Here is a 27,597-nt window from a genome sequence, read left to right on the forward strand (position 1 = left end):
TTTACCATCACACTAAAATAAACCTCAAATGACTTTGTAAAATAAATACAGCGCCCTCTACGCCAAAAAGGACTTAATTGGCACATTATCATTATATTTGCTAAGATTTGCATTTTTTTTTTAATTTGTGCTAAAGGAACTTATCCACACTAAAGTCTAATTTATTTTATTTTAACTAATATCTGCATAAACTTTCCTATAGTTTATCATGTAAGTTATTTTTTTAAACATTGGGTATAGTTACTACAAATAGTACTATTCAAAAGCGATGCATGTTGGTGCTTCAGTATTGGTTGGTTCAGTATATGTTGGTATTCCCTTAGATATATGAAGTTACAGTTTTGTTGTTATGTATAGGGTCTGCTTTTACCAGCAGTAAACAAATATTTAAATGAAATGTTATTATGTTGAAGCTAGACTTGTCGACCTAAGATTTATTATTACATTTTTCATTCATTTAACCCGAGGCATACACAACAAATGGACACTAATGTAAGTCTCAGTTCACAGGAACTTCTAACGGTTGCGATTCACTTTCCGTGATTGGTTGTGTTTCTTGTGTCTCTGCAGGTAGTTCTGGAAAAATTTCAACAAAAATTACTACATAATTACTGAATAAAAAAAATATTGGTTGTTTGTAAAGTAGGTTAAGATCGAGATGTTTACGTGATAACGTCTTATTGGTGATATAAGTTTTTGGGAAGTAAGGAATTAATGAAGATAACAATTTTTTCAAATTTTAAATTACATCTATCGTTTTATTCACACTTTTGATGATAAATTTCGGGTGTAAAATGACAAGTTTACTTATTCGACTATGATATACATTTTTCTTCATACATTCACGGAATGACTGGCAGCGCTCGAGATGAGACGGGAGATCGGTCCGTCTCTCTCTCGTTATACCTGCGATCGCGCTCGTGAGGTTTTGGTGTGACACAAGTTTCTGAACATGTCACCCGACTAAAACGATTTTAAAGACGTTATCACGTCAAAAGTTACAAGTTTAAAAATTTGCAAACATTACAAATTTTCAAAGACCCTTAATCCAATAGACAATAAGGCAATTAAATTTCACCTATGTTGTATGTAAAACAAAATTTTAGTAAATATACACTTACCCGTTGTCTCAGGTACAGGGTCATTGACCTCGGGCGCAGGTTCATTGACCTCCATTGGGGCGTCGGTATTTGGTTCTGGCTCTTCTATTGGAAGCTATAAAAGTATTGGATATTATAACACATAATTTGAATAAAAGTTAGTTTTTTTAAATGCAGCAGAACTTACTCATTTTCAAAAGGAAATGTTATATGTAAATACATCTTTAAAGTAGAAAGAAATGAGTCTGGTAGAGTGGTAGATTGAAATAATATCAAAGAAAAACAAATACTGCATAAAAAATAATTATAATTGCATAAGTTGATAAAGAATGCTATGCAATAGCTTTAACGCGGCAGTCCCCGAGTGCCACACGTTTTTATTTGTTTAATTTTAATATTGCTTAAAGAAAGTTTAAGTTGTAAGTTTTTCATGATACAAATTCTTACCTCGGGGGCAGGCCTAGGCACTAAGCCAACTGGGTGCCTTACACTAAACGGTGCACAAGACTCATAATACCGTATCACAAAGTCAGGGAAAGCTTGACCTAGATCATGGCCTGGGACTACATCCACTTCAGTACAGTTTTCCCTGAAATAATTATACATGATTTTTAGAATAAGAGGTAAACTAAGTATTTTTGTGCCGTTGTCTAGAGTCCAATAATTGTGTTTACCCAAAACACATTTCAGCATCTATTTCTTTTAAGGTAAGGTCATTAATTAACCTTACGTGCCTGGCATATCTTCTATTTTTCAAGACGGTACCAAACATACCCTAAAAAAACCTGTACTGAGAATAATTAACTGTATGCCAAACATTATATGCCATGTGTATAACTACAGTTCCAGAAATAATTACCATATTAAACAGTCTAGTCAAGAATGTGAAAAGCAGTGGAGCTCCCACATTTATTATTACTATTATATAACTACAGGGACATAGAGGCAGAATAAAATAGAAAGATGATAATTTCTATTTTATACTCCATTGACCATTGATGATTATTGATTTGATTTTAATTAACTCACCATTGAACTAAAAAAAAAAGAGTTCCATGGAAAAGTTGTCCAGCCAAGATTTTCTCTGGAGCCAGACCCCTAGCTAGCCCTCTGGGTTTTTCTATCTCCTGGAATTCACAACAAATGTGTTAAAAAGAAACATAAACAAAGTCTGTAATACTATTTAGAACTAAACAATATTTTCCTAAAAATTTACATCTACATCAACATAATTATAAAACAAGGTTTATTCATGCAATTCTAGTAAATTCATATATGTACTTGTATGTTTTGTGATCATTTATTTAAACCCCACCTTGAAGTTTAAACTCTAAAATCAAGCATGCTGATCAGTAAAGCAGGTGATAATCTAAATAAAGGCTTTGTTTCTGGGAGTTACCTCTAATCTGTTTTTCTTCTTATCACCTCTCTTTGACCGCTTCCTTGTTGTTTGACCTTCATCAACAGCCTCTGTTGGAGCTGGAACTTCCCGCTCTCTCTTTAACCGTGCTTCTTCATAAGCAGATATCAGTTCTGGACAATCTAAGTTATCTTCAGGTTCCCAAGTATTATCTTCACTGAAGAAATATCATTATATTATAACTATGCAAAACATGGAATGCATTATTTAGTTGAAACAGAATATGTCTCTCATTCAGACACATACAAACAAACTAAACAAGCGCATGAAATGAATTGAATATTAAAGGTAATTCTAAAAATTTTAAGAAATATCTCAGAAAAATATAAAAAACATTGACTTAAGACAATTATTATAGATTTGTATTTTGCAAAGAGTGTCAGAAATATACCCTAGATGAATATCCTATTATACATTATCATTCTAAAGCAGTTGTCTACAAGGAAAACATTTTAAAGTGGATCTTTAGGAACTTATGCATAACCAACAAAAACACAATAATAAAAATTATCTTTTTTTAATATTAGTGTTTATCTTACTTTGAGTATCCTTTCCATTTTAGAAGATATTCAACTTTTCCATTTTTAACTCTTCTATCTAAAACCTTTTCAACTGAAAATTCCTCATGCCTTCCACTCTGAGGTCCTGTTAGCTCTGGAGGTTGTGAGGTGGGCTTCTCAACAACCTCTGCTGTATCCATTGCTATTTGATCTGGTGGAAAATCCATTGATTGCGGAAATGACACCATAGGTACATCCATGACTGATGATGAATTGAATGAATTTTGATTAATAAGTCTACTTTTTGTTCGATATTTAGAACTACAAGAATATACGCGAATTAATTTGAATGTGTATCTACAATTCTGAAATTATTAATAAAGTTGCTTGAATCCGATGTAGCGATTAGTGAACGTTTATTTCACATTGGTTGTAAGTGGTGCTAATTAGTATTATTTTTAGTAAGTAATAAGAACCAAGAACAAAAGCTATTAACACAATTATGCTCGGAGGTCGATTTTACGGTAGCAAAAATATTTGTGAAAATTAAATACTACTAAATAGTGTTGTTATAGTGCTTTTCATGAAAGAAGTCCCGCGGATATTTTTGGAACTAAATTTGACAGGTCGGCAATGTTGTCATTCGTCGATGTTATCAAGTTCGTTTGTTGTGGTAGATTTTTGTGAATTTTTAACTAGCTTAGTGCATTTTAAATATTGATTACAATGCCAAAAGTTGTAAAAAGTTCGGCTCGAGAAATGATATTAAAGGTGAAAGAGTTCTGTGAAGCGGAACATAAGAATCAAGGTGTTTTAGTACAACTAAACAATGTTCGGAAGAGAATTGCCGCCAAAACAGGTACTTTTTAGAGTTGCCATTTAATATTTTTTTGCTGTATTGATGGGACTTTTATGATATAAATTCGTTTTTGCGACAAAATTGAACAAATACATAACGTGATGAAACTAGGTAACTGAAATTAAAACATATATTACATAAGCATTATAAACTTAAAGTTATTATTATTTTTAGTTGTGCATAATTTAATTGCAGGTGTGTCAGAAATAACTATAACAAGAATTACAAACGAAGGTATAACAGCGGTGTGTACTTCGAAAAAAATTGTAACCCAACAATTTTGCAATAAAACTCTGAATAAAAAATTGTATTGCTTTTCTTTACCCTATCTTCTCAACTTTTCCCTGTAAGTAGGTAGAACACCGCTAATATAAGTAAATAAATATGTATATACTTTTTACATAACAGAAATATTGTTTCATCGAAGTATGCAGAAAATAATATTACTTGATAAATTACATCTGCTAAATGTAAATAAAATAGGTAAATTTTTTACTCATAAATGGCAACATTACGTCATGCGATTGCAGCGCCGCGTCTGGGGGACTTCTTTCGTGAAAAGGACTATACTTGTTTGGTTGTTACTTTTTATGTGGCCGGCTTTGTGACAAAAGATAATATTGTTCACAACTGTCAGCTACGTATAAAGCATAGGCTAGTCATATAATACAAAACTGCTACACAGCAAAAATATTACAATTAAAACTAACTCATATTTTATCAATACAAAAATATTACATATCACTTTCGGTGTTTGCCAAATCTACCAGGGTTAGTAATATAAATACGCTATAGTTTGTCTTGTTGTTTTATACACCCGGTTTACAGTATCCTTCCTAGAAGCAAGGTTAAGTTACAAGATTTTTGAAGTGAAACTTCTTTATCGGCGTTGTAAAAAAATTGACTTTCACATTTTTCAGTTACGCGTCACATTTTGCGTTTACGCGTCACATTTTTCCGTTACGCGCCATCTTTTTCCTGTCCCTGTTGATTCAAACGGTTGATTCGGAGAGATTCGAAGCCATTAATATCGAAAAAATATAATAACGATAACAATGATAGTAATAATTCTATTACAATTAATAAAATTCTGTTAAAACTTAATGTAATGGTTGAAAGATGGTGGGCGCTACATCCGGTGGAATTTGTTCACTTCATCTCGTATCGTTTTGTTTAAATAGATATGCAGGCTCTACCGGTGGCCGTCAAATAACTGAAAAAAGTTCCCTTTTAGTTGTTAGTGATGACTGATGAAAAAGATGCAATAATGGCTGACAGTGGATTCACTTGTGTTATGCTATGTAATTTTAAAGAAGGAATTGTAAAATATAAGTCCAAAGTAATTAGTGGTTTTATTGTTTCTTAGTAATTCTTATAAATATATTTATTAAGTAGGGCCTTTTTAAAATATTCTACATAAAATTTGTTCAATACTTTTAACATATTATGATTGATAAAATTCTTCATCCATATCTTCATAAAATTATTGTTTAATGAATTTTGGAAAATATCCAATTTGGTTACTTCGTGACAAGATCTGCCATTCTTTCTTTGAAAGAACCGCCCTGAGTCTTCAATTCTACTTTTAATTATGGAACAGTCCATGTCGAATACATTATTCAGCAGTTTCACCTTTTAAGATTTACTAAATCGTACCTAAGATTTACGTAAGAATTGCTAAAAACTGACAGCGTATTGTTATGGTTCAAGCGATGACAGCGACATCTGCAATTAGTTTTGCGTTTTCTCCGCCATTATAACAAATATTAAGTAACGGTTTCACTTCGGTAAATTACAATCTACCGAATAATAATACGTTAAATCGTAAGCAGTACGTTGAGGTTCACCATCTTTCGACAGTTCACGAGAGAGATAGATTAAAATCTAACGGTGTTTACAATTAAACGGTCGCATATATATATAGATTTGTCGTTTTAGTTGCGGAGCCAAAATTCAGAGGGCGTTTCATAAAATTTGGCTTCATATTATACTCTATCTACGTCTTTTCCATACATATTTATACACAAGCCACAACCACAGACTATGTATAGAAATCATATTTCCTATATCATAGAAATTAAATTTCCCAGATTAAAATTTACACAAGGTAATGAAAATAAATACAAGAAATTATAAATATTGTAAACGGAACATTTTTCCTTTCGTATTTTAAAAATAATGTATTCCACAATCTGAGTATTTGTTTGGGATGTGTGTATGTCTCATAAAAAGTGTATTTTCTGTAGGGAATAGGCTGTAAATGCAGCACAGGGGCACATTGCATGCCAAACAAATTTATATCACCAAAACCTTAATTCTTTTATTTCAGTACCAATAATGGCAGAGGTGGGACCGTTTACTAGTACCACAGCATTTTGTGCAAGATGTGGATCTATACTACCTTTACTTAATGATTTTGGTCTTGTTAAATGCTATGCATGCAAATCAATTTATGAACCAGAAAGTAAGTTCATACTTTTTATTAGTAAGAAAAAATCCAGTGGTGCTACAGTTTGGTCTCCATCTACTTCATTGATAAATTATTCCTTGATATTTACTGGTCTATAATAATAAAATAATAATATACTTTGTATACTCAGATAGTGATCACTACTCAGTCAAAAGACAAGATAGTGTTTAATAGATAAATAAATACAGATTGTTTTAGTGTGTATAGAAATGTTTCTGTTTATTTCTAATTAATATCATATTTTTTTAGATTTCAACAAGCTTAAATTCAATTACACTATTAACTTCAACACAGTGTCTGTCATAGCAAATGAAAATATTTTAAATTTGGACAATCCTGAAGGCCCGGTTGTTGAGAGGAAGTGCCCTAAATGTGGTTGTGATAGAATGTCATATGCTACACTACAGTTGAGATCGGCTGATGAAGGGCAGACTGTCTTTTATACCTGTGTATCTTGCAAGTGAGTTTATTTATTTCTAATTTTAAATAAAATCGACACATGTATAAGTAATTTTTTTTTATGTAAAAATTGTATTAAATTTGTACATAAAAATGTGTAGGATCTTATTTAACCACAACAATGAACTTCATGCTACAAGTTAATTATCAAATTCACAGTCCACAATACATGTTCTACACATCAGTGTTCTGTGGAAAAATTAAGTTGGAACCAAAGTATTTCTCAATTGTTTCATAAAATAGAAACTATTTCATTGTTAAAAATCATTAGATTAAATTATTTAATTGTTAAAAATTATGATCAAAAACTATTTCATTGTTCTAATAATATTAGTTTTATATTTTTATTAATTAATAAAATAATAAATTTACAATTGTAGTGGTAGCAAAATATTTGCTAATCTTGAAGTAAGTCACAAATGCATATAGATGCATTTTAATAAAAAACATTTGTTATTTAAGTGTTACTAAAATAACTTTTGTGTTGCAGGTACAAGGAAACAGAAAATTCATAGTTATAAAAATGTACTGGGATATAAAAATAAATAATATTATGTTTAAAAGTTTATTCGGTACCCTTAGTGAATTTGTTTTCTTTATTGGAATTTTGTGTTAATATTGAATACCATAATGTAATTACTTAAAAATAATAATAAATCCATGAACATGCAAAATCAACTGTGAATAATATATTACTTCTATGCTTGAAGTAAAAGCTTCAGGTTCATAATAAATAAGCATGGATATGAGAATTGAGAACCTTACTGAATGACCTTACTGAGAAGTATATATATTATATAATAACTTGGATAAGAAAACAAAGACATGATTATAACAGTTCTTTCAAGCTCAATGTCGAACATAGTATTCACAGATTACCTATTTCTATTATCATTACATTAATATTTGTGGTTATTTATGGTTCATTGTAACCCTTTTAATCTGTGAAGAATACACTGCTCGGAACATGCGCTTGCCGCCAACGGCCAAACTTTCCCGCGATAATGAATATAAAGCGCTTGTGTTACATATAACATAATTCATTTCAGTTTTCAGTAACTATAATTATTTATAATAGTAAGCGGATAGGTTTGGAATTGAAATAACAGGTACACTTTTTTAATGACAATGAGCAATTCTCATTTATGGAAGTAGGAAAACTGGTGTGAGGTGAGGCATATTAATGTTTTAAATAGTTATATCGTAGTAGTAGTTACATACATTTATTCTTATCTAATATTAGTGCGTAGTTTTTTTTATTTAACGTCGTTTTCACATTGAAGTGTTGGAAGGTGATTAATTAATGCTAATAATAATCACATTTATTTATTATTTGCATTTACATATTTTTGAATACTTACCTAATTATTTTTTCTGAAGTTACCTACCTAATTTGAATGTAGGTTACTCCACATTTGTAGAGCTTATATAGCATGTAAATACTATAATACTATAAGCCTCATTTGATAGTTAGGTATATTGTTGTATGGGAGATATTTAAAGGGCATTTAATTATCGTAGGGTTACAATTGAGTGATAAAACACGATACTTTAGTGATCGCTACAACTGTTAAACAAAAAAAATCTATTTATTTCATTTTACAAACAATCAAACACACAAACAACAAAGCAAAGGAATTCGATATTGTAACATAAATATCTCTACCAAAGCTGCACCTGATGTACGGCTATACGAAAGAAAGTAAAAAAGTATTACATACTACGCCTACTACTATTTGGCCTAGTTAGTCCCATACAACATTCGTAGTATTTTATGCTCTATTACTATGCGAAATAGGACACCATTTAGCCTGTAAATTTATGTATTTGTCAATCATTGTTGTGAAGATCAAAGACACCGACATCGTTCATTCACAAGACACAGGTGAAAACTTTCCGTTTGTTCGGCACGCGCGAACTAACAGTATCTGTATGTTGAAAAGAGAGACTTATACTATATTTGTATATAATCATTGCATGTGTGAAAAGGATAGACTAACTCAAAGCCGGAGGGAGAGAGAAATATTTTTGGCGGCGAGATGAGGCTGTAATTAATTTGATGAGCGGTGTACGCAGTTTACTCATGTCATGATCAGTGACGTCGAGGTGTTATCGATATCGATATTAAAAGGTGCGTTCAAAGTTAACTATAAATAAATTCTTTATATACCTAATATGTACATGTTATATTACCTCATTATAGTACCTCATATGTGTGTAATGTTGATTAAATTAATGAATAAAAAATAAGTTCTTGTACGTCATCGCATACGAAGATTAGACTAAATTCAACCCATAATTTAAAATATCATCATCAATCAACATCTTTAATTTATATAAAAAGCTTCGTTTATATTAGTGCTTTGACACAAAAAAGCAAACGCTCCTATGTTGTTTTTAATTTCACTCTTTGGCATTCAATAACAAAAAAAAAACGCAGGAGCGAAAACTTGAATATTAACGATGTGCATTTTTGATATTTTGGAATGGTCATCGAATCATTTTGCACGAATTGCTTTAATTATCAGTATAAAAGTACTATCATTTATGTGGTAGATTTAGGTGGTATTGCGCTATCGTACACAAACAAACATGACTATTTATATTATATTTAATACGCCGCGCCAGCTGTCTACTCTCCATCCGTCTTACGAATTTGCGATCAGGTCACGTGTCCTGACGCGAGTTTTACATTTTTTACCCATTCCAAAAAAAAAAATGTACAACGCCGCTAAAGAAGTTTTCACTTCAGAATGTTTATATTGGAAGGGTTCACAGATATCTTCATTTGTTCGGCGTTTTTGGAATCGAAACGTTTTAATTAAAAAGCATTTTATTTATGAAGACGATGTCTTAGCTGTCCTGCGATTCTGTAACTCACTTTTCGATAAACACTAACACTACAAGCTCCACCTTTTCAGAACGCCAAATCATAAAATGAGTGCTTCACGACTGATTTGAGAGCGACCGCCGATGCGAAAACCGCTGTGTGAGTTCGAAAAGTGAGTTACAGAATCGCAGAGCTGTACCTTTAAGAAAGTTGATGAAATGAAAATGTTTCATCGACATCGATACAGTACCTGCCTAGTAGCGGGGGCCGGGCGGCAGGTGCGTCCCAGACGCTCCGGCGCGCCAGTCTTTCGCGGCCGTTGCTCTGACCACACGTCGCGTTCTCTCGAACACATACCGACACGTGCGTGGCGCATCCCTATACCGTTCTATTTTCAATACGCACCCTGTGTTGTGTGTGGCGTTTGGAATTTCACTTCTTGCCTATTGGTAAGTAACTGTTAATTCGAAATCGATGTTTGCAACGGTGTTTTGTGTGCCAGTGTCAATTTTGATTTCGCCCTACATTACGTGATGATGAAAATTTCGTTGATTCGTATCTGTTGCGATAACAAAAGCTTCGATGAAGCGTATATAAAAGACATCAACGTGTGTCGATGTGATTTTCCCAGTTTTTTTTAGCGTTCGCTTGGGAACTATCTCGACTCGCTTTTTCATTTTGCACTTTCTTCGTAAGCATGGTTTAAAAACCAGAAGTTGCGCTGAACATTCGGATTGCCAATTTTAACATGAATGAAATGACACATAAATATTAAAGAGGTATAAGATATATTGGACAAGTTCAATCAAAATAAATTGATGGTAAAATATTAAAATTAGAGAAAGCAGTTAATCCTTAATTAGATTTGTGGCAAATTGAATTTTATATGAGAATCAACTCTGTATAATTTGATTTATTTAATCTTAAAAGCGCTCTACGAACGTGACTGTTATATTGCGTATGTAAAATAACAGAGCGATATAATTTTGAAACTACTGTCAAAAAATTGCTATTCTATAATCGATGGTATATTTTCATTCATACATTTTACCCTCCAAAACTGAGTGAAAGATTACAGAATTTGGTATCAGCTGGTTTATGACCTGTTACCACGATATATGTGAAGCAACAGTTTGGCCTAAAGGTCTACCAGGCCATAAACTCCTAAAAAAAATGAAGCAACAGTAGTGCCAGTCTCATGTAAGAGTTAAATTATATAGATCTGTTAATTTATTAAATTCATTTGGCTATGGACTCTTAATGTACGAATAAAAGTCAATGGGGTCAAACACTTTAGATCTTTAGATATCAAAGAAAACTATTTTTATTGATATTGCCGTACAAATAAATGTTTTACTTTATACGTTATACAGTGTACACGTTGTGGTATTCGAGTTCTTCATAGTCCCACAGTGAAGATTGCCAGCTCTACTTTTACACAGACTTCTAGAACTGTTTATGGGCAGAGCTGGCCACAGAATTCTAGAAGTCTATACTCTATACCTTCCTTTTTACCTTAAGAAAATTATCATATAAACAGAATCAAAATATAAGTGCAACTAAGCAAGTTGAATTATAAGATTGCGACTTGTCATGGAAAATATAACTGTATCGCAGCGGAGCCGAATGTCACTGCGCCTAATTATGATAAAAATCTAAGAAAAAACTTCTCAATCAACGGTCCTTAATGACATGGATTTGTGTCGAATTTCAGATTACAGTTTTATATTCTATGATTTGAGCTAGCCGTATGCAAATCATTGTTGTAGCAGCTTTATGTCCTCCATATCATTTAAATAATATTGATAGTGCATTTAGGTCGCTTATATTGTTATTAAGAAATATTTGCATATGGTGGGGTCCAAACATCACACTCGCAAATGTCGTTTTTTTTCGGATTGTCGGCTGCTGTTCCACGATAAACCACGTTTTAGGCATTCCGCGCACCATTTTCCGTTACTGAATTTACCTTTTGTGACATATCTTATTTATATCACGATCAGAAAGTTTTGCTGGTAGGTACAGTTCTCGTGAACCTTTAGCCTTTTAGGTGGGCCTCAGAATTTTTCTAATAGAATCATTAACAATTTGAGTAAATTTGTGCATAATAATAGACATTTACCTGCCATTGGGACAAGGGCTTTGGTTTGCAAATTGTGTTTTACTAATGCATTAAATGAAATATTTCATATGACACTTGACAACTCGAACTTGATTCGAAATTCAAAGACAGTGTTAATTATGAATCCGGTCATCAATTGTCATAGCGTTTGTTCAAAAATGAATTAACATAGCCTTCCTTTTAGCCAGATAATATTTAAAAAAATGGCTATTTTGAATGTAGAACGTGGATGTTCGAAATTTAAAAGTAATTAAAAGTTATCCCCTCAGCTTAGCTAACATTTGAATTTAGAACCCGATTGAGGATTATATCACACACTGTAAAATAGCCACAAGGACTTAAGTTATGCAAATTAATTTAAGTGTGTCGTATAAAAATAATATAAAAAATATTCAGTTCTATAAAACAGGAAGAACAGCAACATAGGAACCGTTATTATTTTAACACAATTATAATGCATTATACAAGTAGGTTAAAAACTATGTGTAATTATCATCTGTGGATCGTTCACGCACAGTGGTCCGACACGAGCCAAGATTATTGGATTAAGTGGAAAGCGGTTTATGCCTTACTGTTTTAGGCCTGCGTAAATTATGATAATATGCAATTAAAATATAATAAAATTATTAAGATTCTTTGTATAGCTCGTTAAACAAAGCATAGTCATTCCGTAACATGAAAATGGTCTTAGACTTAGACTCAAATTTTCTATATGAAATTTAGCATTTTTGTTAGCACATAAAATTGTGCAAGAACTAGCTAAGGCAGATTAAATTAGTTAATAAACAAATAAGCCTTCAAATTATATGGTTTACCTACTACTTGTCACAAAGTCGAGCTTTAAAACATTTAAAAGAAACATTTTACAGCTATTCTTATATAGTATTGTAATGTTAATCTTCTTAATATATATAAATTACGTGTCACGTTGTTTGTCCGCTATGGACTCCTAAACTACTGAACCGATTTCAATCAAACTTGCACATCGTGTGCAGTTTGATCCAACTTAAAAGATAGGATAGCTTACATCTCAATTTATACCCGCAAATTTATTTTATTGCAAAATATTTGTTTATTATTTGATAGTCACAATTCTAACAGATGGCGCTGTGTTGAAAGTACCAACGTTTCACATAAGTTACAATTTAATGGCATAACCACCAAAAAAGCATGGTCCCCATGACTGGTGTTCTCCTACCGTTTCCCTTGAATAGGTTACTACTACGTAACTAAAGCCTTAGCCACAGCAACGTTTGGCCGGTCTGCTAGTATTCTGGTATTAAGTATTTTGGTAGAGATTAATTCTCTCTCTAAATAAATCAACTCAATATTAAAGTTTTATAAACGTTCGGCAATTTTAAATGACCGCTCAAAAACATCGCTTAAATTATCAACTGAGAAGTATAAGCGTAAGTCAGATGTAATTATTCACAAGTGATTAGATTGCTATCTTTTTAATCGCACACTCAAATCTGATGTTGGTATGCGTAAATTATTGTTCATTTTTTTCGAGACGATGATTTGAATTTAGAATTCTTATTGTGGAGGTATATAACCTTTTTGGTGTGTATTGAGAATGTATAGATAAAACGATTTGTACGGCTGTTGGGTCAACGATATTTTCACTCTATTTTAATCATTTACGTACAACAAAAGAATAAATACTAATTTAATGCTATTAATGCTATGCTTATAATACTGAAGAGGGTGCCAAGGTAGGTAAGCGCCACGCTTATAAATCTAAGTAAATGAAATGTAATGAAAATGTAAAAACAGCCTTGACTGGTACATGATAGATGGCTTAATTTTGAGTACAGAGACATTATTAATCATAAGATATTCACGTTAAAAAATCTTGTATTTTAAGACTACAAATGGGTAATAGGGTTGTGAAATGAAACTTTAACCTTATATAACTGGAATAATATATGGCATACATATGTGTTGAACTATACATATCTATTTCCTCTTATTAAGCTATTAAAATTAGACCTGACTTATCATCAGACGTTATCGAACCAACAGCTAGATTTATAAATTAGCTGTTAAGAGATTAAACGCGACATATTTAATCAGGACCGGCGCGAACCATTTAGATAGAGGTGAAAATGGTTTAACTACATATATTGAGATTAGAATCTAATAATTAAATGTCGCTTTGTTGTAATATATATTGTATAGGACTAAATACTATGTTCTCTGAAATTGGTAGGTTAATTATTTGTTACTAGTGTCAAAAATGTATGACAGTATTTAACGAATTAAAATAAATAAATCAGTGGCGCTACCTCTTTAGGTCTTGGCCTCAGATTTCTGAATCTGTTTCATGATCATTTTTAAATCTAATAGGCAAGTAGGTGATCAGTCTCCAGTGCATGTCGGTTTCCTCACGATGTTTTCCTTCACCGTTGGAGCAAATGTTAAATGCGCACATAGAAAGCAAGTCCATTGGTGCATAGCTGGGGATCGAACCTACGACCTCAGGGATGACAGTCGCACGCTGAAGCCACTAGGCCAACACTGCTCTATTAAACGAATTAATTCAATTTAAAATCGTTTTTTTTATCTGAATATCATCACGCTTTTTCCCCAAGGAGTAGACAGAGACCACGGATCACTTGCCACGGTTCTTACATACCTCTCTCGCTTCCTTCACTATCATGATATCCACCATGCATGCTCGTCGGTTCTCTCATGTCTTGTATATCCTGGATTTGGACCAGGTATGTTCGACAAGGCCTATCCAACTCGATATCACTAACCGCATAAACCGCTTATATTCATCCGTTCTTTATGGCCAAACCATCTAAGCATTCCCTTTTTCTTGTGTTTTCACCCACACTTTTTAAAATTAACTTATAAACTAAAAAAAACAATCCAGACGGTCATATTTGTAAAGCGCCTTATTCGTAAGTCGATAAAATACAGTAGAGACAAAATGAGCGGTATTTCATGACGTATCTTAATTCGGTCCCTCGCTCGCGTCTAGCGGAATTCCATATAATCATTATTAATTTATTAATATATACGGAGCACAGCTCTCTCCAGTTTGTAGAGCTTATGCTTCGCTGCGCAAGCGCGTGATGGATCCTACACTATGGTACGAATTTACTTCGCTGAAATTTCTCTTGTATGTAAAATTTGTTCGTAAAGTTGGATTTTTTTCAATTTGGTTAACTGTATGTACAGTTTACATAAGTAAGTACAAAAAATAAAATTTAATATTCATGACCTTTCTAAAAATATTACCCATTTTGCGCTAAAACACTTCCACGCCTAGTTTGTTTGTACGGACATCTTTAAAAAAATTTGAATAAAGAACTCTAAATATTACAGATAAAAAATTAAAATTGGAACAAACACTTTGTCTCGAGACGCAATTACTTTTGTAACGAATTACGTGCTCAAAGTACGCGACTAACCAGTCAAATGCGTGATTTGTGAAGTCAAATTGAATATCCGTAAAATTACTCCATACAAATTGCCCAGATGGTGTCATGGCGGCAAATTAGTGTCTTACATTTGTTTTACAAAGGCTTAATAAAGTTATTGTCATTGATCGTCATTTGTTACAGTCTACATACTTTCTTTTACAGAGTGTAACGTTTAGAGATTGTAGTGCAATAGGACTAAATACAGATTATGTACATGCTAATTAATTACTTCCGCTCTAAAGTTTATCCATTTAAAGCGCGTTCGATATTTGAAATAATTTGTTATTTTATGTAACAGGTGGCTAACGAGCAGGCAATAAAGTGCCAACCTCCGCCCATGGACACCTGCAACGCCGAGGGGCTTACGGGAAGCTTTTCTTCAGGCATAACCACGGTTGTTATATACCTAAAAAAACGTACAAAATCTTTAAACTATGCCTGTGAAATCATATCACACACACGCTACATTCCAAATTCTCTATTCCATAAATATAATTGTCAATATCAAACTAATTATCTCAACAAGTGCTAGTCCCGATGATTGATTCAACTTGTGAGCTTAGTGAGCAAGTACCGTAATACTCGGTAACATAAGAACTGGCGAAACGACCGACCAAATATAGGAAACTTGTCTGTCGATTACCGATTGTATTTATTTTATACACGGCTAGAACATCACTTATATTTATTGTATAAATGGTATTGTTAGCGAAGCATAGACAATAGAAATGCGAACACAGAGAAAATGATTTCGCAATAATATTTACAGAAGCTTGACAACGCTCTGATACATTAGTACATGAAAATAATACTAGATTTCAAGTGACTTGCACTTATAGACTTACATAAACACGGAGTATACATCGATTCATAAATTATAAACATTTAAGGAAAATTGATTTCATAGTGGGAGCAACTATGGAGAACTAGCTCGTAAATCAAAATGCTCAGTCTGATTATTGGTGAGTTTTGGCCAAAACGTGTTCTTCTGAAAGGACAGACCAATGGGATAATCGACTAATGGTGGCTTAAAACCTAAAACTTTAATGTATGAGTATTATTATTGTCGTAGTAAACACACTAGCAGTAAAAAGAGTGTTTATTCTGAATAAGAAGAAACTATCTAAGTTGTTTTTAAAAGAATTTAATGAAGTGGTGCAATATTATCATAGAGTTTATTCCATAGAGGCACCACCCTGTTTGGTGATAAGTTCAATAAGGTCATTAGTATGGTGTTTAGTTCTAGGGCATTACCTTGAAGATGCTTGTTTTCGTTTAAATTCTCAATGTTCAACACATAGCCAGAAATCATTTTGTATTAGATTTTGTCTTTGTCGTGTGTCTTTAAGAAGCTTTAGATAAAGAGGTTTAAGTTTTATACGATAACATAAGCCTTTTTAAATAACACGATTTTTCAATTAATAAACTCTACTAATGTACTACAATATATACTAAACATCTGTCACATTGCACCCTTTCCCTAAAGCACTTTCGTCTCTGACTGTCAAATTGTTTTAACGCTGAAATAAAAAGAGATATGCAGATAGAGAGAGAGAGCAGATAAGCAATTTGTTTATGGATAAGGGTATATTTAAATAAAACTTGCATTCGATATATTGAGTAAACATTGACTGATATGAATGACTGAGCATTTTTTGCCGTGCATCACCCCTATGTGAAACCAGCTGCCCACTGAAGTATTCCAAACCAATTTGACTTAGGTTCATTACGCTCTTTGCGTAGGAATTATTAAAATGCCAGTAATGCATTTGCGTTTTCTGGCACTGTTCATGGGCAGTGGATCACTTTAGAACAATTGTTCATATCATAACATGAGGGGAGCCTCCTGCCCAATAAAGAAACTTTTGCAGAATAATTTTTATGTATGTAAAATTAATATTATATCCAATATAAATCATAACCTCTATAAGTAAATGAAAGCGATAAATATTAAAATTATTTGGCCAGTTTATTAATGGTAATGTAGCCAATAATAATACAAGTTTATTTTGTAACTTTTGTTGATTGAACTCTACTATTTCTCTGGTTTTGATTATGTTATTATGATATGTAGAAGCTGCGAATCTACCAGTTAGCTATACACTAAAAAAAATATATTTCGTTGTTATATTATTCTGTCGTGGTCCCTCATATCACTGTAATTTTATTACAATGGTCTATTTTTGTAAGAAACTTTACTTACATTTACAGTTCGTAAATAGTTATTAAAAAAGTGAGATCTTAACAAACTTGTTAAGATCTCACTTTTACTACAGTTTTCTTTAACCGTTATTTATGAAACTAGTTAGTTTAATATTTAAATTAATTTTACAACGTTGTGAGTTCATTAATAACCTCATAATAATTAGTAGCGTACGAGCATATCGTGACAAAATATTAATTGTTAAATTAAATCACACAAATCGTTAAACAATTTATGTCAATCTGCGCATACGGTTTTACTTTGAAGGATCAGGAAAACATACCAGACCTAATCAACAGAGTGTCAGGCTCAGAAGTGTGAGTAGACCAAAGGTAGATCTACTAGTTTTTTTTCTATAAATAAATGTATACATTTTTAATTGCCTAAATAATGAGTGAAAGAATGTCGCGCCTAGAGAGCCGTAAGAGAATGGGCAGTGGGCCGCTACGTATGAAATTAAAAATTATAACGGCAAAACGGTCTTATGAACAATTGTTCTAATTTTCCTCGGAATAAATGCAATAGCGCTCTCATTATCAAGTGGAGAGGCACTTATCATAAGCACTGTTGGCACGAACACGCAACACGGTATTTCATTGATAATTTGAAATCGGCTGTACTTTTGTATGATTTTGTACTCTTCGTTTAAATTAAACGTAGGCATAAACGTTATATTTAATTTCCAATGTAGATTCACAAATACAGAAAAAAAAAACATATTGTCTTTAGTTTTTAGTATTTAAGTCTATTATTTGTGAATTTACTTTCGCTTATCTATATAAGATATTAGTAATGTGTTAAATATTTTAATGTTCATATAAAGTCCTTTCATAACTATATTCCACACAATCAATTGACATACAATTGCTCATATATTTCTCTTATGTCATCATCAGTCTTTAAGTTGACAGACACCGGCAGTATTTAGCAATCAATTGAATTTATTTACACTTAAAATACTCCCACAGTTCACGCTGGAATTCAGAATATTATTTGTTAGATGATATAACATTTTAAAGGTTAAAGTGAAATTTTATAAATGGATGATTAAAATATTGCTTGTTCCATTTATTCGACTTAACAAACTAAGAACGCCTTCTTATAAAGCTACAAGAAGAATAGAGTGGTTGGTAATTGTCTGAAACCTATTATTAATAGTAGCATAGCAGATGCTATATGCACCATCTAACGTGTGAATTAGATTTTTGAAGTAAAAACTTCTTTAGCGGCGTTGTATACTTTTTTTGGAATGGGTAAAAGCTGGCGCGGCGTATTTAATGCAATTCGTGCAACATTATTCCCTAACCATTCCAAAATATTTAAAAAAAAATCTACGACGCGGTAAATTATTACATTTGAAAATCGCACGTTTAAATAGTGTAACATTGCTTTTGTATGAATTCTGCTAGACATTACATACATTGTTCAAGTATTATTTATGAAGCTATAAGCATTGGCGAATCTCGTAAACAGATGACAACATAGACAAGCTACCACTTAATTTTAAACAGACTTTCATAGACATTATTGTTTAGTAATAAATTACAAAATTATTATAGACATAAATATAAATGTTGATTGATAAAATTTGCCTGCCCGTGGGCATAGTTCATTTTTAAGCGTAATTTTAGAGAAAGATTTATAGTATTAATAGCTACCCGATTTTAATCGTGGTATTCTTCTCGCATTCATTGAATATCGCATTACTGTAAGTCCTACTGCTAGTTCTTGCAGCACATCTGTTATGGGAGACCCGTATGAATCGTGAATTAATCACACCAGCTGGTTATTGATCTACTCCGCAGCCTTTTGCCTTTCACCTTGCCGACGACAATTAGCTTTTCCAGGTTATCTGACTCGCGACGGGCGATAGCATTTCGTGTGAGAGTCTGGTACCAACGAATTTTGAATTGTCTCAAGACTGATTGGTTGGTAGTATTCTAATATAATTCTATTTATTTATTTAAAGCTCGGCTGTATGGATGGAGTTATCTTTCTAAGTGCGCTATCGCGCGGGAAACAGGTATGTCATCTACTTATCCAGTCTGATCAGCTACTTATCCATGAAAGAAAATGCTTAATGCAATCTGAGGACAAGATCCATACAGCGTAGCGTATCCCCACTGGATTATTATTGGTTTCTTTTTAATAAACCCGAAAATTTTGTGTTCTTTAAAACATATAACCATCTCATTAACATAAGCTCATATCAGTGTCAAAAAAAATACCAAGGACACATAATTACACCAAATTAAGTATAATTAAAGGATAGTTTTAATTACTTAGTTTACTTTCTCCTTTAACCAATGGAAAACTGAGAGTTGTTTTATCGCATAAAATGGCCTAACCGCAGATTTATTTTAATTAACGTTCATGTTTATCTTAGTTCATTATAATACTTAATATCTTCAAGGATAAATGATACGCATAAAGTTATCTTGCATATTAATAATAATACTAATAAAAGTCAAAGGTTCGATAAACTTTTTACAAATGTTAGTTACCGGCTGGAAAACTTGATGGTTTATAATAGAACCTCTTTCGTCAAAGCGTGTTAAGTCAACGTTAAACTACGAGTTCCTGCATTCGCTACTATTACACTGGTGTCGCTACAACCTTTTAGGTCTGGGCCTCAGATTACTGCATTGGTATCATTTATTTTTCTTAATAGGTAAGTAGGTGATCAGTTGCCTGTGCCTGTCACACGCCGTCGACTTTTTGGTCTAAGGGATGCATCTTCTAGAAGTTTTCCTACACCGTGCTAGCTAGTGTTACGTGCGCACAATAATAATCCATTGGTGCACAGCCGTGTAAAGCCACTAGGCCAATACGGATTTACATAATTTATCAAAAAGGTAGACATCTCTCCTTAATAATAGAAACCTATATCTATATTTCCATTGTACCGATATTGACGGTAATGAAATAAAAAATGATGGACAAAATTTGGGGAGAGTTTATATTAATTGTATGTTATTCACTAACTTTTGTAAACATATTTTTCGATTTATACTACACTAGCAAAGAGAATTTATGAACGCCGTCAAGTTATAAAGTTTTTGATATAATCTAATCCCCGTATCATATCTAGTTTCATGGTAAATGGTGGATGTAATTGAACAAGACTGGTGTTTAACTACTATATATAGCGATTTATCTTGCCATTTTGGAACTAAATGAGAGCTTATAGATTGTTTACAAATAAGACTGTTATTTTAAACATAATATAAATTAAAACTAAAAATATCCAAAAGTACTTAAATTACTATTGATAAAATATTACAATAATTTAGAAAAAATCTGCATAAACAGTAACTCTCAAATAATAATTTATTTATCGACAGTTTGATGCATTACATAGTTGGTAATACATTCAGATAACATATATTAAGCAGGCAACGGGCCTTATCCTTAACAAGGGAACTCTTCCAGGCTAGTAAGGAAAAACAAAACGTAACTAACGTAAACGTATACTGTTGGTAAAGTACATAAATTAAATTAAAAAAAACTACAGGCAACAATGTACAATTACATACCCAAAATAAAAATTAAACGCTAATCTTAAGAGTCATGAATCACAATGCTAGGTTCCAAAATACATAAATACAATATATTTACAATCACAAAACAAATTATAATTACAAAAGTTACGCTCAACTATATATGACGCCTAAACAGATGGAAAGGTTATATTTATATATTATAAATAATAACTTACTTGAAGTAAAATAATTAATCTTATATCTTTTAATAGTAATTTTATTAATTATCGGTGGGTATTTATTATTTCCTTAGATTGTAAATATGTCAAACAACGGCGGTTCACTCATTGACTGTGTCATTGATTGAGGTTTGTTTCCTACCTGTAAATAATTCTTAAAAGGGTTTGATAAACTTTGTATTACTGGTGACTTGTAATTAGATATTTATTTAATACAACTTGTATTGTGTATTATTAATAATAAACAACTTTTAATAATAAATTAACAATACATAGACAAACTTCGTTGTGTCTTAATATGTACATACATACCAACATATCGAACATTTTGCTATGCTACCTCATAAATACTGTTTGATTTTCCGGCATAAAACAGTTTTTTTAGGTTTTCTGTGCAATTTTTACAAATTTTTGCTATGTGTCGCCAAGTAGGTACCTACTAAATAAATTAAATTTTTTCACTTTTAAATTTTTCTCTCCAAATCCTTCCTTAGAGTTGAATAATTAAAAAATTTAATTGGTCCAGCCGTCTTTGAGTTTTGCGCGAGCTTTTTGTCTCCACTACACTATGTTTCATTAAAACTATACGTATCGAATTTACATTTTCTTGAAATTGTTAAAAAAATAGAATCGAGACGCCACCTATCGATAGGTGCTATGCTAGAAGCTGCGAGTTATCGACTTTTAAGCGATCTTGACGGCCTGTTTTTTATATCAATTCTGAAATACCAGTAAAGCTTTCTGATATCCGAGAAATTTATTCAATTGCATAACATTAAAGTAATTTTAAAATATAAACAGAATTTCTTGATTATATCAAATTGATATTGCCAATCGAATAGCGGAAACCATATCCAATTACTAGCAAAGTCTTTGATTCACGATAGATGATGTTATCACTTATACTTGTTTCTGTCTTTATTTGCATAACATAAGTGACTTATGTTGTAAAATTTATGTTTTGGAATTATTGGGTATTTTGGAAAAAATATGAAGCAATGAAGAAGATGCTTCGTTTGGTATAATACATGTTTGATTATTTCAAATATAAAATAAGACCTCAGAAATATCCCTTTTTACTAACGCACTCTTCGATCAAAAAAAGCTGCAAATAATTTAAGTAATTCCTCCAAATTTATTTATTTTTCCCTTCGAAGTAGAGACTCTTGGGCAAGTGCAGGAATGCGTTCATTAAAAATTTAAGTTGGCGCCTGGTACACTTCCTCGCTCAACGAAAAAGTATCGCAATTAAACGAGGAAATGCTGCCACAGGTACCAACTTATGTATAATTTATTCGCGTATCTTCTTGATGAAATGCTTGAAAACTTTTATTTAAAATTAGCTGCTTCTACAAATTTCCTTTCATCTCAATATTATCTGTAATTAGCCTACCTTTTTAGTAGCTACTTAATACATGGAATATTTTGCTATGCTACCCCATTGATACTATAAATTTTTTTGCTCCATAAAAACCTTTCTCAGTTCAAGGAATCAATAAAAAATTCACCCAAATTGGTACAGCTGACTTCGAGTTTTGCGCTTTGCAACATATTTCGCGATTCATTATTATTTATTTAAAATACTTTATCTTTGAAATTAATTAACAGATATCTTTAATCCCATGTCCTTTATGGTTTTTTATTTATTTGCTATGGTTCCGAGCGCATCGTAGATCTGTTGAAAATACCTGAAAAGCATGAACAATGCAATGTCATGGTGATTTAATCGGATCATAGATAACTAACGGTTAACTTATTGTATTAAGGGCTTGTTTATCTCAATTTTTAAATCGTTTTGTAGCAATTCGTGGTTGGTCACGCACTGTATGGAATGTATCGAAACATTGAGTTCAAGAAAACATTACGGTTGAACAGTTCTTGACCATTGAAACACAAGTAGAAATGTGACGGTCCCTTACTCTATATAATACCTTTTTTAGTTTTTTTCTAGCTTAAAAAAATATGTATGACTTATATTTGAAAATAGAACTCGAGTTCATAAACTAACATTACCTCAAAGTCAATCGTAACATTACCGCATCTTGGGAATGTTTCTTGTATCTGCATATCAAGTTTCTATACAAATATATTCAGCATCGAAATCGCTTTACTGAATCGGCTATCGAAACGCCTATCTTGACGATACTGCTATTTAACATACATTAAGTGTAGGTTTTGCCACGCCATAATTTAACATAAGTTTATTGTAATAAGACCGTTATTTGAAAAGCGGGAATTAAATTATGATGGGGTTTAAATACAATATGTTTATGCTATTACGAAAAGTGGACTTACCGTCTTTGCAAACAGTTCTTAAGTGGCCGTTCGTGCTCGATGGATTTACGGGATATATGAACTAGGAGGTAACTCGTTCTTTAGAATTAAAGTGAAAAGTACCAATTTTTCTTCTCCATCAAACTCAGGTAAGTACGCTGTTTTAATGAAAGCGTAACTATTAAATGTTACTATTAGATTGAGTTCGGATTAATTAATATTTAAAATTTATTTAGTTTTGTTTTTATTTTTTTAATCTATACACCGTTAAATGAACCTTACCAATAACTTATACTAAAATATCTTTAGATGATCAATAAAAAGATTATACGATCATTGTTCTAATAGACCATAGATTATGGTAATTGTTCTATAGTCTGTGATAAATGATCGCGAATTTAATCGGATACATTGCAGGAACAAAATCGGATACATTTATCTCAGTCCAAAGACAATAGAAAAAAGAAAGTTAGGTAAAGATTTACAATGTGACGCGTCGAATCGCTGTGACGTAGAACGGGCCGTAATATATAACGGTACATATGCGACGGATCGACGCGGGGTATAGAGTATAGGAATGGTATTATACCAAGTCGTTAAGACCTTTACATTTCAAATGGCTGTTCTTATTGGAGATATTTTAAACTTCGTTGTTTAATGCTGGTGTGGTATGTAGTATACTTTTATTGTGTCATATTTTGTATTTCAACAATCATTTTGCTTGTGATGATGTAATAATCAATGTTTAATACAGCTTTATTGGGTAATAATGTATTTATTGTACATAGTAATAATTAGAAAATTAAAACCAATTAAAAACTTTGGTCCCTGTGGCAGTGTACCTTCGCTGGCAGCATTTACTCGCTGTATTGTGATACTTATTCGTTGAGCGAGGAAAGCACCAGCTCGGTTCACTGGTACTATATATCAGGCGCTAATTAAAGACTTAATTTTAATGCTCTTGAACATTACGTAACAAAATTGGAGGAAGACTTTTATATTGTACATAATTTTTTAAATTAAATTAAAACAGTTTTATGTAGAGTTGTATTAATGCGTCTTAAGCATACGAAAATATATTTTCTTTTATAGATAATGATTACATAGATTAAAAGTTACCTGTAATTCAAAGTTTGATTTACAATGCGAAAGACATGCTACGTCTCAATACATTAAGCTTTAAGCTAAACCAACGTCCTTTACTATAGTGAATGCTGTGAGACGTGTTTCAATAAATAATGGATTTGTAAATAGTAGCCCGAGTCGTGTCTACCTTAACTCACTTCGATTCGTGTTTAAGTTGAACTCAAAGCAAACATAACGCTTCTTATCTTTAAATATTTCTACGTCTCTTAAGGTTTTTATAAATAGACAAGCAATTCAGCATAAAAATAAAATATAAAATAATAATAAAAAAAAATTGAAAAGGATCACTAACAAATATTTCATGAATTAAACATATCTAAAACCCCTTACTTAGTACTTACTACATCATATATTTATCGCTTCTGTTTATCTAAAACTAAGTAATATAAAAACATTATCGCTTGCATATTTTGTTTTATTTTCTTACTCTCAAAGACTTGTGAAAGGGAATTGTTACATATATTTATTTTTAAAATATGGGAACAAACACTATCATTATTTTATGGCAACACTATCACGTCGACTTCGTTTATTAACAAATCTATTTGAAATACGTTCCAGATTTAAACATTCAATACCACTGACAATAATATTCCGTGATAATCAAGTCGTGATTTAAATATAGAAATCCTTTCTGATTATTTGTTTTTGGGTCGAACGTGAACCTCCTTAGTGTCGCGGAGGGCAGAGGTCGGCCCTCTAATGAGAATTCGACGGTGAAGCTATAGGAATGCGGAGGCTGCACACATTAATTATTTTGGAAGATAATTGAATAGCTTTCGTTTGAAAGCCGATTAAAATTTATATATAACATAACTGACATATGAAGTAGGTACCTACTCAAGGGTATTTCATATACTGCGGGTTTTTTATAAAGGCTCATCTGATGTTAAGTGATATCACCGCCCATAGACACTCATACTGCCAGAGGGCTAGTACGTACAAGTACGTACGCATTTAAGAATCCGTACTCTTTAAGGACCGTTCGAATTGGGAATACTTAAGAGGTCAGCAGGGTACCGTAATTATAAAAAATGTATTTATGTATATTGTATATTGAGATTTGAATCTAAGCATATTTTCACTCGTAGAGTGACTTTGAGTTCATAAAAGGTTTTTATGGTTATACCTTATCATTTTATTAAGGCTTGAGGAAGTAATAAAAGATATAGGTGAAGAATAATTAAGTGATTTCAAGTTTTGACTCGCTTGTAACAAGCTATGTCCGGATATCAGTATTGAGATCAGAGCGCGGTTGTTTTTATTGTAAAACGGCAGTAAATTATGTCCCCTACTAATCAGTTATACAATTCTGTATTAATGTTTGAAACGATTATTGGTACGTCTAAACGAGTATGATTTGTTAAGAAAAGCTTGAGCGCGTTGCAATCAGTATAACGTAGCCTCTCTCTGAGTCGGTTACTCATATCTGAGTATCGTGGCCAGCTGTATAGTAAGATCTGGCGTGAATAATTTTCCTATACCAATTTCGGACTTGCGTTTCATTACCAACGGTGTATAATTTAGAGAATAAGGAGTCCGACTTGATCAGTTCATCTCATTGGCGAATGTCCACGAGATCTTTTGCAGTCGGTATTGCCAATTACGATGAGCTTACCTAGGTTCTCGTTCTCGCATTGTGTGATAAAGTACAAAATGATGCGCTGTCGGCAAACGAAGTATTCACCCATTAAAAAATCTAAGGGACAATTGAATGTTCCATGAAAAAATCTAATATAAATCTCCTTTTAAAATTGCTGCTACAGAAGAGTTTCTACCATTTGTAATGATCAGAAATATTTAAGAAGACGAGCTTTGAGTGAAAGCGCAATCTGCGTTAGTCCAACAACTATATCTTATTAAAAATCAGTTTAATCTGTGCCCGAAATGTCAGTTGTCAATATATAGATCCCATAGTAATCTGTTTTTCTTTATTTCAGATTTTCTAGCGCGCAAAAAGTGTTGTGTGGGCGCGAGGATATGCGTAGTAATAGGACGGGTGAGCACAGGTGACATTTGTGTTTAATGCCAGTGCCGTGTTCATAATGTTTGTTTGGAAAGCGAACACGACCCGCCGGAAGTGCGGTAGCTGGTAAGTTTTTTTCCTAGATTATATTAAGAGCATGAAGTATAAAAACCTAGTATTAATGCGTATTACTAATACAAAGTACGATACTGTAAGTATATTGACGTTTTATTTTTAACTAGCTGCCCCCGCGAACTTATATCGCCGTAATGAGTTTTTTTACTACCTTTTTAGTAGCTACATACCAACATATGAAACATTTTTCTATACTAAGCCATAGAGGGTTTCGCTTTTGCGAAATTAAAACTTATGTTCTAAATAATACTCTTTTATTATTTTTTTTCCAATTTTTCTCTCCATAAAAGTTCCTCAGAGTTCAAAGAGTAAATTAAAAAAGAATTACTCGAAGAGAAAACTTATAGTTGCGCTCAGCAACATATTTTGCGATTCATTTTTATTAACTCCAACCTATATAATTTTTTGACGTGATAACGTCTTTAAAATCGTTTTAGTCGGGTGACATGTTCAGAAACTTGTGTCACACCAAAACCTCACGAGCGCGATCGCAGGTATAACGAGAGAGAGACGGACCGATCTCCCGTCTCATCTCGAGCGCTGCCAGTCATTCCGTGAATGTATGAAGAAAAATGTATATCATAGTCGAATAAGTAAACTTGTCATTTTACACCCGAAATTTATCATCAAAAGTGTGAATAAAACGATAGATGTAATTTAAAATTTGAAAAAATTGTTATCTTCATTAATTCCTTACTTCCCAAAAACTTATATCACCAATAAGACGTTATCACGTAAACATCTCGATCGTAAACCTACTTTACAAACTACCAATATTTTTTTAATACAAATATTATATATTGCAATACTTATTCCGGCCTGGGGCCCAAAAAGTGTCTTGCTAAGTATATAGGACGCAAGAAGTAGGTACGAGATAAGACTTCGATATCGATTCGATACCAAAATATAGTCGTGGAGGCTAACGCATATAAGGGGTTGTCCATAGATGATCTAAATA

The 27,597-nt window shown here is 32.3% G+C and overlaps 3 protein-coding genes across 3 annotated transcripts in view; 2 read left to right on the forward strand and 1 right to left on the reverse strand.

Annotated features, from left to right (window-relative positions):
* Window positions 1–320: 320 nt before the first annotated feature.
* LOC125058017 (chromobox protein homolog 1-like) lies at window positions 321–3,586 on the reverse strand. Its single transcript, XM_047662012.1, has 6 exons — window positions 3,060–3,586; window positions 2,500–2,677; window positions 2,130–2,227; window positions 1,548–1,689; window positions 1,122–1,215; window positions 321–576 (listed from the first exon to the last, which is right to left on the reverse strand). The coding sequence occupies exons 1-6, from the start codon at window positions 3,278–3,280 to the stop codon at window positions 500–502; spliced, it is 810 nt and encodes a 269-aa protein (XP_047517968.1). The 5' UTR covers window positions 3,281–3,586; the 3' UTR covers window positions 321–499.
* A 2,285-nt stretch (window positions 3,587–5,871) lies between these two features.
* LOC125058047 (DNA-directed RNA polymerase I subunit RPA12) lies at window positions 5,872–7,389 on the forward strand. Its single transcript, XM_047662054.1, has 4 exons — window positions 5,872–5,986; window positions 6,209–6,343; window positions 6,599–6,809; window positions 7,299–7,389. The coding sequence occupies exons 1-4, from the start codon at window positions 5,923–5,925 to the stop codon at window positions 7,321–7,323; spliced, it is 435 nt and encodes a 144-aa protein (XP_047518010.1). The 5' UTR covers window positions 5,872–5,922; the 3' UTR covers window positions 7,324–7,389.
* Window positions 7,390–9,913: 2,524 nt separating this feature from the next.
* LOC125057964 overlaps window positions 9,914–27,597 on the forward strand; it is an 82,736-nt gene continuing 65,052 nt past the window's right edge. The window contains exons 1-2 of the mRNA XM_047661939.1: window positions 9,914–10,087; window positions 26,479–26,630. Coding sequence (XP_047517895.1) covers window positions 26,584–26,630 — 47 coding nt within the window. The 5' untranslated portion in view covers window positions 9,914–10,087; window positions 26,479–26,583. The remainder of the gene's footprint in view (window positions 10,088–26,478; window positions 26,631–27,597) is intronic.

This window comes from Pieris napi, chromosome 17 (genome assembly GCF_905475465.1).
Source record: "Pieris napi chromosome 17, ilPieNapi1.2, whole genome shotgun sequence".
In the NCBI taxonomy this organism is placed as follows: domain Eukaryota; kingdom Metazoa; phylum Arthropoda; class Insecta; order Lepidoptera; family Pieridae; genus Pieris; species Pieris napi.